General features: G+C 42.0%; 1 protein-coding gene across 1 annotated transcript; it reads left to right on the forward strand.

The window, feature by feature from the left end:
* The first annotated feature begins 669 nt into the window (after positions 1-669).
* GCNA (germ cell nuclear acidic peptidase) lies at positions 670-14,569 on the forward strand. The gene is made up of 12 exons (XM_077285021.1): positions 670-828; positions 2,183-2,327; positions 2,579-2,633; positions 3,728-3,774; positions 4,567-4,627; positions 8,098-8,183; positions 8,272-8,634; positions 9,923-10,070; positions 10,206-10,350; positions 11,198-11,333; positions 11,438-11,642; positions 14,126-14,569. The coding sequence occupies exons 1-12, from the start codon at positions 766-768 to the stop codon at positions 14,370-14,372; spliced, it is 1,701 nt and encodes a 566-aa protein (XP_077141136.1). The 5' UTR covers positions 670-765; the 3' UTR covers positions 14,373-14,569.
* Positions 14,570-14,887: the final 318 nt, after the last annotated feature.

The following is a 14,887-nucleotide window of genomic DNA, read 5'->3' on the forward strand; positions in this document are numbered from 1 at the left end:
TCACCCCCATACTGGTATAGCACTGCCCCTGTCACCCCATACTGGTATAGCACTGCCCCTGTCACCCCATACTGGTATAGCACTGCCCCTGTCACCCCATACTGGTATAACACTGCCTGTCACCACATACTGGTATAGCACTGCCCCTGTCACCCCCATACTGGTATAGCACTGCCCCTGTCACCCCCATACTGGTATAGCACTGCCCCTGTCACCCCATACTGGTATAGCACTGCCCCTGTCACCCCATACTGGTATAGCACTGCCTGTCACCCCATACTGATATAGCACTGCCCCTGTCACCCCATACTGGTATAGCACTGCCTGTCACCCCATACTGGTATAGCACTGCCCCTGTCACCCCCATACTGGTATAGCACTGCCCCTGTCACCCCATACTGGTATAGCACTGCCCCTGTCACCCCCATACTGGTATAGCACTGCCCCTGTCACCCCCATACTGGTATAGCACTGCCCCTGTCACCCCCATACTGGTATAGCACTGCCCCTGTCACCCGACGCATCCTATCAGCCAATGTTACTAATGTGGCCGTCAGTAAGGCTGCGCACACAGCAGGATGACTGGAATCAACTCACCTCCAGGGGGCGCTCTATTCGCTGGCAATACTCGGTACAGACGCGCTCGAGCGGCATAGTATGCGCTTATAGTCCGGAAGTGATTGTGTGACGTCACTGAGCGGCGCCGGATGTTTCTGTTTCGCGGGAACTTTAAACTTCTCGTATTTTGTGTCATTCCCCAGGATCATGGCCGCGGAGACACAGAGCCTGTTGGAGAGGATCTCAGGCCGCCTGGCGGTGACTCGGCCGGTGAGTGATGGCGGGAGACAGTGTCCCTCGCTGCTGCACGCTTGTGTTATTGCGCTCCCATGTACCCCAGTAACTGTCAGTCGCTCCTTTTCCGGGTGCCGTTTGCTGATGTCAGTTGCAGGCTGCATTATGTTGCCCCCCGCCATCTGATCTCACGGTGGGAGTTATAGCTCGGTGCAGGTTTCCGGGCAGTGGCGCTATAGAGCCTACAAAGCCCCACACACTACACGGGTGGACCATAATTATTATCACCTGCCCAAAGAGAACCTGTCATCAGGCACACGTGGATCAGCATGGTAAAACCTAGAAAACCATATATATATATATATATATATATATATATATATATCAGCTTCCTTCCTGCCAAGAGAGCAGGTTTTGCGTGGCGCAGCTTGTGCACAGAGCCTTAGACCTGTGGAAAGGCACAATATTGACTTCTATGATGGCTGCCTCCGATAGCTGGCACTAGACGTCCCCGTCTTTCCTCTCTGAAGAGGATAATTACATTATTTTCCAGAAGTCAGTCATGTGTGCTTAATGGTTATAATTAGTAGTCCACAAAAGATCTACATTGAAACTCTCAGAACCTTCCCAGGAATCATTCATGCAGTGTGGTTGAATGTATGTCACCAAAACTGGCCAATCTGCTTCTGCCATTTCATTTTGCACGTTAGAATTTGCTTCTTTTTTTTAGTAGCAAGAGGATTTTATGTGCAAAATGTTCCCGTGCATAAGAGATGTGACTAGAAGAGGGACCCCACTGATTATTATGGGGACTGTCTGGGTATCTTTGTCTGTTGAACGTAAAAAAAAAAAGTCAGCACGTTGTTCTTTTTCTTCTGTTCTAATAACGGATGCAGAAAAGCATCGGGACGGCATCCTTATTCGGGCTCCTTCTCCTGTTTTCATCCCATATGCAATGGATCTGCTTTGCACATGACGTTTGTGTCTGTTCCTTTAAGTGGAACAAACTGCATATGGAAATGTGAACATAGAGTAAAATGTGTGCGGCTACAAATGATGGGTTATCAGGGGTTGTTCTCTCCAGTTGTTTACCCATTCAACTATTTCTAACTGTTATGATTGGTCGTCTTTAGTGGATACATCTGGTTGTTCTCATACTTGCTGTACTCTAAATGGTCACCAGATCAAAACCTTCCATGCAATGAATATACTGACTCCCAATCCACCCACTACAATACCCAAAAGTCTGCACTATAAGTACGCAGTGACAGAAATGATTATCGGTAGAACACATCCAAGATCCTACATAATGAAGACTGAGCCTCTTCTAATTACCAAAAAAATCATCCATCCCAGTGAGTAAAATTTTCTTCTACTTTCTTTCTTCTAGTCCTGTCGAAGACAAAAGTCTGCTCCACAGCCCTGGAGTCCAGAATGTGATTGCAGTCCTCAGCTGTGGGCTTGTGCACAGGGTTTAGAGGATAATACTCCCCCAAAGCAACTGTCGCCTCAAAGCCATAGGGCCAGACAACCAGGTACCTGCACTATTGAGGGGGGTGTTATAAGTAGTGATGAGAGAGCACGCTCGGATAAGGTGTTTGTGTCCCCGCACTGCGTGTCTAACACAGGCAATCACTGCATGTGTTGTGGCTGTCTCACACGCAAGACATGCAGCCACGGTGCATAGTATTCAAGCACGCCGAAGACACTGTTGGCACGCTCGCTCATCACTAGTTGTAAGGTTTGCTAAAATATTTGTCACTAATTAGTTATCTGTTGTTTTTAGAGCCAAAATGTACAGTAACGAGCAGTAAATCCAGATCTGTGTTTGAGAAGCCAAGGTAACCCATGTGCCTGTTTGTAAGGGAAATGTGGAGAGCTGTGAAATACTAGTCATGTTATGTCACCCTAAACAATAGCTGTAAATAAACCCTCAGCCACTAAACCAAATGTGTAACTTGCATCTACTAATCTACCTGTACTAACTATTATCCAGCAATGTTCACCTCTTAGGGCTCTTACTCACTTGCAAGCAAAGCGGACGAGTGCAATCCGATAAAAAAAAATCAGATTGCACTCGGACCAATGTTATTCAATAGGTGACATCTCATTTGCGTTTTTTTTTTCTTTTTCTTCATCAGCCGAAATCGGACTGAGAAAATCGCAGCATGCTGCAATTTGTTGCGAGTCTTGCCAATGCAAGTGAATGGGCACGAGAAAAAAACGCATGGAATACGGACCATCCGTTTTCCATCTGTTTTTTAGGTACCTTACCATTCTGTGGCATAGAACACTGTAAATGGTCCTGTAAAAGATTGTAAAAAAAAAAAAAAAAAAAATAGTTGCAGAGAAAAAAACGCATTGCATACGGATGTCATATGGATGAAAAACGGATGGTGCGATTAAAAATCGCACTGAACTCGCATGACAATCCCATAGTTTGCATCCAATTTACGGTTTGTTTTTTTTCTAGCAAGTGCGTATGAGCCCTTAAAGGAATTGTCAGCACAGAAGGACTGTTCAAACCAAGTAGAGGTGTACGGTGCCTGATGGCGGGGCCAATCATTTAACTGCACCTTCCCACCTGCTTGTTTTCCTTAATTTCAACACCCACCATCTTTTTTGAATGGCCACTGTTCTGGCTTCATAGAGCTACAGAACGGCAGAGGTAGGGGTGAACTTGAATGATTGGCTCCGCCATGATGCACCGAGCCTGTACTTGGTTTGAACAGTCATTCTGTGCTGTCAGTCCCTTTAAAACTGATCAGACAGCCCTCTACGCCCACATAGTGTACACTGTGCGGTTTCTCCGCTGTCCGGTCCATGTGGAATACAGACATGCGAATGATTAATCATTTATTTACAGAGGTAGAAAGAGGAATATTACATGATTATACATAGTCATACATGTTGTTAACTTTTTCTCTTTGCCTAGGCCGTGTGTGACGGTAACTGATTCCAGTGATGAAGAGTTTGAGAAATGTATGTTTATTAATTTTTGTGGATTATTTCATCTGGCTTATTAAACTTTCCACCTTTTATTATTGTTGCCAATGATTATTATTTTTAATAGGTTTTGTGAAATGTAGAAATCATTAGGATTTATTCTGTGCCTTCCCTGCACTAGAATCCAGATACTCCCACTCAAACCTGTCGCTGGGCTTAATGTAGAGTGTGCTGCTGCCAGGATCCCTGCGTTTAGTGGGTCCTTTAGAGGACTAACACATTTTGAACCTGGAAGATTGACCTGTTTTTCATGATTTCATATTCATGTGCCCTTTGTAATAAAGAAAGATACTTCGTTTGATGCGTGAAGATTTGACATAAAGGAAACTTATTATATAAGGGTTATCCTGTGTTTGGAAGGACATTTTAATTGGATACATTTCACAATTTTGGTTATACAATTGGCTGCTTCAGAGAGAGAGAGGAAAGGAACTATGACATCTACTGAAGGTGGCAATCCTAAAAGTTATTATTGACTTGTTAAAGGTCCTTGCCACATGATCAGAATAGGAAGCTAAACCGAATCTCCATTTGCAGACAAATCTTTCGAGGTGTTTGCCCCTTATCCGTGCAAAGCAGATCTGGATTGGGTGGGTGAGAGGCCTCTGAGAGGGGATCTAAGGGGTCTAGTTTCTCCTTGTGGAGAGTGCTAAGTATTTTGGTTAGAAAGTTATGTATTTGTCTAATTTTGTATGTCCATTATTATATTGACTCTCATCTTCAGTTATATTATTCATTACATTAACAATTTTAATATTTACTTTATAGTTCTAACAGAACTGAAAACACCAAAAAGCTCATCAAATAAAGTTTGCGATAAAAAAAACAGGTATGATGTGACACCTGGCAAAATGTATCAAGTTACAGATATAATTCCTAATCTTGTTTTTGAGTGAATGGGGATACATTTTATACTTTTTAGCGTCTTTTCGAGAGTGACAGCTGCCAAACATAAAAATCTGCTAAGAAACCCGCTATAAATAGTAAATCAAACCCCCCTTCATCACCCCTTTAGTTAGGGAAAAATAATAAAATTTAAAAAAAAGTATCCCTTTCCATTTTCCGATTAGGGTAGGGGCTAAGGTTAGGGTGTGGTTGGGGTTAGAATTGGGGGGGTTCCACTGTTAGGCACATCAGGGGCTCTCCAAACGCGACATGGCGCCCGATCTCAATTCCAGCCAATTCTGTATTGAAAAAGTAAAACAGTGCTCCTTCCCTTCTGAGCTCTGCCATGCGCCCAAACGGTGGTTCATCCCCACATATGGGGTATCGGCGTACTCAGGACAAATTGTACAGCAACTTTTGGGGTCCAATTTCTCCTGGTACCTTTGGGAAAATACAAAACTGGGGGCTAAAAACTTTTGTGGAAGGGGAAAAAAATATATATATATATATATATATTTCTTATTTTCACGGCTCTGCGTTATAAACTGTAGTGAAACACTTGGGGGTTCAAAGTTCTCACAACACATCTAGATAAGTTCCTTAGGGGGTCTACTTTCCAAAATGGTGTCACTTGTGGGGGGTTTCCACTGTTTAGGCAGATTAGGGGCTCTCAGAACGCGACATGGCGTCCTATCTCAATTCCAGTCAATTTTGCATTGAAAAGTCAAACGGCGCTCTTTCCCTTTCAAGCTCTGCCATGCGCCCAAACAGTGGTTTACCCCCACATATGGGATATCAGCGTACTCAGGACAAATTGTACAACAACTTTTGGGGTCCAATTTCTTCTGTTACCCTTGGAAAAATAAAACAAATTGGATCTGAAGTAAATTTGTTGTGAAAAAAAAGTTAAAGGGAACCTGTCACCCCCAAAATCGACGGTGAGCTAAGCCCACCGGCATCAGGGTCTTATCTACAGCATTCTGGAATGCTGTAGATAAGCCCCCGATGTATCCTGAAAGATGAGAAAAAGGTTAGACTATACTCACCCGGGCGGTCCGATCCGATGGGTGTCGCGGTCCAGCGCCTCCCATCTTCATAGGATGACGTCCTCTTGTCTTCACGCTGCGGCTCCAGCGCAGGCAGAGGCCTGGCGCCTGCACACTGCAGTACTTTGCTCTGCCCTCAACAGGGCAAACCAGTACGCCTGCGCCGGAGCTGCAGCGTGAAGACAAGAAGAGGATGTCATCTGATGTAGATGGGAGGCGCCGGACCGGACTGCGACACCCATCGGACTGGACCCGCCCCGGGGTGAGTATAATCTAACCTGTTTTTCTCATCTTTCAGGATACATCAGGGGCTTATGTACAGCATTCCAGAATGCTGTAGATAAGCCCCTGATGCTGGTGGGCTTAGCTCACCGTCGATTTTGGGGGTGACAGGTTCCCTTTAAATGTTCATTTATTTATTTTTTAAACATTCCAAAAATTCCTGTGAAACACCTGAAGGGTTAATAAACTTCTTGAATGTGGTTTTGAGCACCTTGAGGGGTGCCGTTTTTAGAAAATACCCAAGTGTGACACCATTCTATCATAAAGACCCCTCAAAGTTACGCCAAATGTAATGTAGTCCCTAAAAAAAAAATGGTGTTGTAAAAATGAGAAATTGCTGGTCAACTTTTAACTCTTACAACTCCATAACAAAACAAAGAAAATGTTGGTTCCAAAATTTTGCTGATATAAAGTAGACATGTGGGAAATGTGAGGGTATGTTTCCACTGTCAGGATGGCCGGCGGTATCGCCACAGCGGCGAAGCCGCTCGGCGCTAAGCCCCGCCCCCTTTCTGGGACGCGATCATGCCGGATGTGTTAACTCTTCACATCCGGGATGATCGTGCTCTCCCATAGCGCCCTGTGATATGCCTTGCGGGGACGCTGCGTCCCCGCAAGGTGTACGGACATGCTGCGATCTGAAAAGACGCGCAGCATGTCCGTAGTCGCAGGGCCGCCGCGTGCGGGTTTCCACGCATAGTGGAGACGGGATTTCATAAAATCCCCTCCACTATGCTGGAACATCTGGACGCTGCTTGTTTGACGCTGCAGCTCTGCGCAGCGTCAAACAAGCAGCGTTTCCTGACCGTGGAAACATACCCTAACTTTATTAAGTATTTTGTATGACACTGTGATTTTAGGGCACAAAAATTCAAAGTTGGAAAATTGGGAAATTTTCGCCAAATTTCCGTTTTTGTTTTATTTTTTTCACAAATAAACGCAGGTAATATCAAAGAAATTTTACCACTAACATGAAGTACAATATGTCACGAGAAAAGTGTCAGAATCACCGGGATCCGTTGAAGCGTTTCAGAGTTATAACCTCATAAAAGGGACAGTGATCAGAATTGTAAAAATTGGCCCGGTCATTAACGTGCAAACCACCCTTGGGGGTAAAGGGGTTAAGCACTTGCCTCTTTATGAATCCAAGGCATCTGAAAAGTGGTTTGTGCCTCTCCAACAATCATTCTCCCAGTCTGACTTCCTCTCGATGTTCAGTTTGTCCGAAGGCCGGGACAGTGACGCCAGCAGTGATTGGGTGCAGGGCTAGTCTACTGTAACAACCTCACGTGATCCCCAGGAACGCAAGTGCCGACACTGCTGGAATAGTGCTGGCAACGGTGGGGAATACAAGTCTTATTTTAATGGCGACAAACATGAGGAAAGAGAAGGGGTTGTCATAGTAGTGGACAACCCCTCGAATTTGATGAGTCGGGGTTGCCACTGCCCCAACTTGTCGAAAAATGGTGTGAGAACACAATGTTAAATTTGTGTAACTTTTCAAAGCTTTTTTTTTTTTGCCAGAATTCTGGTGTAAAGTCTTTAATGATTACAAATATTATGTATTCACGTGTACTACTGAGTAATATAAAAATAAAAAAAGTGTAAAAACTCAATCTCGGTATGTGGAGGGGAAAGGTAATATCCTGGTGTTCTTGGCATGCAAATACTGTATAAATAATAAGAAACCTCTCCTCTCAATCTTATGCCGCTGTCAGGAGAATGTAGGAGACCTGACAGCCACTCTTAGGCTATGTGCACACGTTCAGGAATCTCTGCAGAATTTTTCTACAAGAAATCCGTTCGCGTTTTTTTTTTTTTTTTCACTTTTTACCGCGTTTTTTTTCCGGAGCTTCCCCAATGCAATAATTTAGCGGCAAAAAATCCGCAAAATTAATGAACATGCTGCGTTTTTTACCGTCAGGGCTTATGCTTGAGCGCCATGCTAGTGTTCAGCAGCACTTCTGCACCCAGGATTTGGTTTGCTGCTGACGGTCTGATTTTAATTTTTTTTAAATAGATGCCTATTTTTTAGATCTGAAATGTGAATATTAATATTTCTATGAAACACCTTTGTCTTTCACAGTTTGAAGGACTTCATTGTTGAATCGGATGATGACGACTTTGATTCAATATTTTCTAAAAATGGTACATCATCTAAAATTAAAAATGGTGGGTAGTGTTCAGTTCTGTCTCCTAGCTTTGTTTTGTTAGAATTGGACCATTGTTCAAGATTCTTACTATTCTCTTCGGTTCGTAGGAAAGAAGGTATCCGAGAAATCTGAGGACAGCCTTGCCTCTCTGCGGTGGGATTTTCCAGTGTTTGACAGTGACAGTGATGATTCCATAGTAATTAAAAGTACATTGCGTGACCGGCGCAGAAAAAATCACAACACAAAGCACTCCAAATCAGAGGAAACACATTGCAAAGAAAACACCCCGAACACAAACCACTTGGGTAGACCAAAAGCAGAGATATGGCCCGCTGGACATCAGGCCAAGTTCGCTTCTACCGGGAGCTCTGATGAGGAGTTTGAATGTCTGATGGATCGCATTAAAAACCGTACGAAGACCCAAACGCCTTGTTCAACCACAAATAAAATCAAGCCAAAGTTTGCAACAGGTTAGCTATTGAAACGAACAATATAAGGGAACATTCTCATCAATTATCTGCTGTATATTGGGCACTTTGGGCAAAAGTGCAGTTTGACTTGTGCAATGCCGAAAGGGCATAGCTTGACCAATATACGGTGTTTGGTGGTCCTTAAATCATGTCATGGACTGCCACTTCCGGTCATGTTCTGGCTGTAGCACACATTTGTCTGGAACATTTCCTTCTTAAAAAAATTTCGTAGCACATCGGACACTACAGGAAATCTATGGGAATTTTATTTTAAAAACTTTTGGGGAAGGTGGGAGAGGTCAAAGTATCGCAAAGGAGAATTTGCTTTGGTGATCATCTCTGCCCGAGGAACTGTCCTTGCATAGAAATGCTGGTAATTATAAGGACCCCTTTTATTTAATGCACTCCTAATATTTTGATTGGGCCCTTATCGGAACACAGTAGTTGCGTTATATTTTTAGGTTGGTAAAGTTCCTTCATAAAGCTAATAATTCTCTATTTATTTCCTCCTAATATTTTGATTGGGCCCTTATCGGAACACAGTAGTTGCGTTATATTTTTAGGTTGGTAAAGTTCCTTCATAAAGCTAATAATTCTCTATTTATTTCCTCCTAATATTTTGATTGGGCCCTTATCGGAACACAGTAGTTGCGTTATATTTTTAGGTTGGTAAAGTTCCTTCATAAAGCTAATAATTCTCTATTTATTTCCTCCTAATATTTTGATTGGGCCCTTATCGGAACACAGTAGTTGCGTTATATTTTTAGGTTGGTAAAGTTCCTTCATAAAGCTAATAATTCTCTATTTATTTCCTCCTAATATTTTGATTGGGCCCTTATCGGAACACAGTAGTTGCGTTATATTTTTAGGTTGGTAAAGTTCCTTCATAAAGCTAATAATTCTCTATTTATTTTTTATTAACTCGCAGTAAATTTAATTCCCCTCATTAAATAAATGCAGAAACTCATATACTTACGGCAAAAGGCTGTGTAAATGCCTTCTTACATTGGTTTGTACTGCCTATTGGTATATTAAAGGGGTAGTCTCTTATTAAATGGGTATAATTGCAAAGTGCCGGCTGTTTCAGAGGGTAGACAACAAACTGAATAAATGTGGACTGCAAGCCAAGTTTTATATATCTTGGTCAACCACAATGGTAATGAAAGAGAAGCCTTGTGCACCAGGCCTAGAGGGGCTGCGATGTCATATTATGGTGGTTTTGGACATTCCAGGGAATATATTTTCTGTATTCTCACTCGTATATATTTCTGTATCTCGACCTTGCTAGAACCAAAATTGCGATGCTTTGATCTAACGAACACGAAGGAAAGGAATCCAAGATTAGCCACAGACGTTCATTCAAGTCCATATTTTTCCAAAGTGAAAGTACTGAAAGAACCAGATCGTTGTGTTGAAAAGACCCCTGCAGCGAAAATGTGAGTCTGTTAGGACCCCAAAGTGACATGCTACAGAGCTCGGCATGAAATAAGTCTGATCGCTGCCATACATGATTGATGTGTGCTCAGAGAAGGAATCTACTGGCTTAAAATGATCATCTGCTGTTTTCCCAGAATGAATCCTTGTAAAGTAGAAGGCTGCTTCCTTCAAGATCTTTCCTGTGCAACATCTACATATGTGAAGACTTTCAAGCAGAAAAAGCACGAGCTGACAGTGCGACTGTACAGTCTTTACAACCAGACCATATTTGAGCAACAGGTATAATGCAGAACCTTTGCTTATATGCACCCATGCGGAAATATCTCAGTATGTTATACAGATTAACCCCATATCTGCAGGTTGTGTACTGGGATGTAACAGGGTTTCTTTAAATGATAACATTTTTAAGTAGTGTAAGTGAAGATAACTAACAATCACACTTGTTTAAAAAAAAAAAAAAAAAAAAAGTTTTTCCTGCCACATGTCTGACTTGAGCTTGGTAGTTGAGACTGTCCGTCCCTTTCTGCTGTAAGGCATAGGAGACATTGACTTGGAAAATTTACATTATAAACTTGGTCATCCACCTGACAACAATTTTTGTAATTATGCACCTGCCACTTGAAAGACTCCCCTCCCCAAAAGAGGTCCTGTCATCAAATAAGTTCATTTGTAGGATGTGGCGGTGTTATCTAGTCCCTGTAGCACCTGTCTGTAGGACAGGTTGCAGTGCCAAGTGTTAATTTCCATTCATCAGTCGTCAGCAATTATTACCGAAAACTATTTAGCTTTGTTCTCATTATGATTACTTATTAAAAAAAAAAAAGCAGAGGCTTCTAATGTGGAGGATGAAACTGCTAACATTGCAAATGCAAGGCAAGATGGTCAGAAATGGTGGCATTCCCCTGGTACATACACAACTTCTTATTCTGTAAGTGCCACTTTACTTTAAGAACCAGATACACCATTGTGCTGTGTGGAGATCCCTAATACGGCTGACATGCTGACGCTATATCCCCTCATGTCATTAAGTATAACCTGTCTCCAGTATCTTTTTTTTTTTTTTTTTTTTTTTTTTTTTAATTTTGCATTACATTTAAATGTTAATTGAATATTTCTCTTCTTCAAGCTTCCAGAGAATTTAGAAATATCTTGGAATAAAAAGATGAGAAAGACAGCTGGTTACTGTGTTACAGGGGGGCAGAAACAGCCGCTGGAGCGATATGCCAGAATCGAGTTATCGGAGAAGGTTTGTGACTCTGCAGGTAGGTTTCATATTGTATGTGTTTTAGCCTTTCCCAGATGATCTGTACCACAGTAGTTTGATTTCTTGATAAGCAGATTTAATGAAACTTTTTGTTCTTTTTAGATAGACTCAGGGATACCTTAATCCATGAACTTTGTCATGCTGCCACTTGGCTCATTAATGGCGTAAGAGATGGGCATGGGCAGTTCTGGAAATTTTATGCTCGCAAGGCCTCCCTCGTTCACCCTGAGTTACCAATGGTGAGCCGATGTCACTCGTATGAAATCAATTACAAGTTCACCTACGAATGTTCACGCTGCAAAAACACGTAAGTTGCAGGTTTGTTTGTATGTATAAGTTCTTACCGCGGTCTTGTATTTCTGGATTGTATGCGCACATGACATCTGTATACTTGTTATGTCTGTCAATCTGAAATAAGAAATATAAGGGATAGGGAGGTCAGATATTCTTGTTAACCCTTTCTCAGCATCCACGATACATTTATTTAGGAGGTTATGCAAATTGCTGTACATGTGCGGTGATGGGATCAGGTTCAGAAGCACAGCAGGTGTCTGCTGTTTGGGTTTCTTTTTTTTTATTATTATATATAGCTGACACCTTGCTGTTAACCAGTGCAAACACAGAGTCCCTACAAACAGCATGGCTCAATCAGCACAGGATAACTGTTCGAACCAAGTACAGGTGCTCGGTGCATCATGGTGGGGGAAATCATTTATATACACCTCCCACCTGGTGGGTTTCAGTCTCTCGGCCTCCCTTTTTGATTGACGGCTATGGCTTCATAGAGCCAGGGAGGGATGGAGAACAAGCAGGTGGGAAGGTGTAATTCAATATTTGGCCACCATGATACACCTAGCGCCTGTACTTGGTTTGAACAGTTATTCTGTGCCAAAAGAGGCCCATAAACCCTTCACATGCCATGCTCAGTAGCAACTGGGACATGTAGACTGTTGTGAGGGTGAAGAGTCTTCCTCTTTCACTCCATCAGCACGCCTGCAACATGATCGAGTGGTGCCCATAGATGTCATGGCAGCTGCAGGTCAGTTCATGACCTTTCGATCTGCCAGGCACAGCAGGTTCTAACAGGCCTCCTGTAAGTGTAAAACTGGCAGTTCAAATGCCCTGCAATACACAGGTATTGCAGGTTATTAGTGACCACACCATAAATAAAAGAAAAAATGCAAACTCCCCCAGAAAATGTTTCACCGCTTGTTAGACTTGTTTATGTAAAAAGAAAGGTAAACAAAATAAGCACCATACTTTTTCAAAATAGAAGACGCACCTTACTGTGCACACACGTACACACGTACGTACACACACGTACACACACACACGTACACATACACACACACACACGTACACACACACGTACACACACACACACGTACACACACACACACACACACACGTACACACACACACACGTACACACACACACACGTACACACACACACACGTACACACACACACACACGTACACACACACACACGTCCTGGAATCCAGATGTTCTAGCTCTGCGTGATGCTTTCTAGCTATACTATTTATCTGACCTTTTAACCACTATCTTAGACTTTGGCTTCACGAGCAAAGCTTTTTTTGTGTGTGTGTTAATACAAAGTATCCATTTTCTGTATATGTCAGGTAAACCAAAACCTGGCTTTGATGGAAAAGTGCCAAAGGAATTATCCAAGTTTAAAAAAAAAAAAAAAAAAAACAACAAAACTGTATGGTCTGACTCTTCTGGATACAGAGGCTTGAACACTTCATTTTTTTTCTTTTTTTTTTTTTTTTTACACAGCTACATTTCGTAAATTGAATCTACCTATTAAAGGGGTTGTCCAGGTTTGGGCCAGGCGTTTACAGTCAATATCAATAGACCACATGTTTGAGAGTTGCTTTCACATGCCGAGTGGACATCCTGCTTCTCTAAATTGGCTTCAATTGAGAGAATCCCAACGAATCCAGTCATCACTTGACTACTGTAAGAAAGTCTTTACTGAGAGCTGAAACATCCGGGAAGGCACTGTAGACAATTTTTCTCTTTAAGACGATGCTGAAGTTTATTCAGAGATGCTTAACAGAACAGTTCATGGAAGTCAGTGAGACAAAGCACGTGGACACTCGCAGGGATCCATACAAGCAAAGTAACGCTAGGATATCTGGCGGTGGTGTGGCCTGGTGGTAGACAGGCGATATTGTGACCCCCGAACAAGTATTGGGGTCTTTTTATACATGTTTAAGGAGAGGAACTACATATTGTGACAAAGGGCATATACATGATGACCTCATACTGCAGAGGAAGATGTGTTTTAGAACAAAGTATACAATGACACAATATGACAACATTAATAAACACTTCTCAAACTACATAAGAGCCATAAATATCCATGTTCCCTGTTAGCTACTGTCGTTAATCCGATCACTATTCTTAGCCTAGTCACAACTATTGATATATTGACAACTCTTGGTTCTGGTTTCTATCTTCATTCAACTAATTATATGGTAGTGAATAGTATATAACTTATTAACTATCACAATGACCTGCAGCTGTTCTAATTAGTATCCATGGGCTCCATCCATACTTACTAATGGCACTGAGGTCATTTTATACCTCTATTCCGGTGAGAGCCTTAGCTCCTTTAGCAAAGTTAGTTGATATATTGTCCAAGATGGCCGCTAGCCATGTAGGTGAAGACTAGCCGTGTATGACCTGGTTTTCATGACAATATAGGTGTCGGGCTGCTGAGAAGTTGAACAACTACTAACCAATGATCTCCATCTCCTCATAGAATTGGACGGCATTCAAAGTCTCTAGACACTGAGAAGTTTGTCTGTGCTTCGTGTAAGGGAAAACTTGTCCTACAGCCAACCAACCGCAAAGATGGAACCCCATCTGGTAATCAGCTCACTCCATTTGCCAAATTTGTTAAAGAGAATTATGGGTCTGCAAAGAAAGAACATGCTGGGATGAGCCATGCAGAAGTGATGCGGAAACTCAGTGCCGATTTTTCCACCAAGGCGAAAATTTTCAGTTAATTTTATTGTGAATGTGTTCACATGTGAAACACCATCGTATTGAGAAAATGTCAATCTAATGAGATTAATCTAACAGATCAAATCATGTGAGAGTTGGGTAAATTTGCTCTCTAAGATCTGTGAGTCTGTATCTTCACTGTTAGTTCCTCTATATGTCTATTTTTGTATACATTTAATAAAATATTTTTTTTAGAAGACGTGTCTTTCTATATCCTGATAAATTTGACCAAAACTGTGAGTGATGGACCTAAATTGTATGAGTGGTTTATATGACTGTAGTGCAGTTTAGAATTCTTGTATTCAATGCCTGCATATATCTTGGCGAATACATAAAAATAAATATTTGATGAACTGCCGATTTTACACATTTTCCGACCTACAAAGAATAGAGGTCAGCAATTCTTATCACAGGTACACTTCAGCTGTAAGAGAATCTAAAAATAAAAAACCTGAAACTCCCATACTATGATTATTAAACTTGATTTTATTGCATGAAATAAATATTTAAAGGGAAT

Source organism: Ranitomeya variabilis, chromosome 2 (assembly GCF_051348905.1).
Source record: "Ranitomeya variabilis isolate aRanVar5 chromosome 2, aRanVar5.hap1, whole genome shotgun sequence".
In the NCBI taxonomy this organism is placed as follows: Eukaryota; Metazoa; Chordata; class Amphibia; order Anura; family Dendrobatidae; genus Ranitomeya; species Ranitomeya variabilis.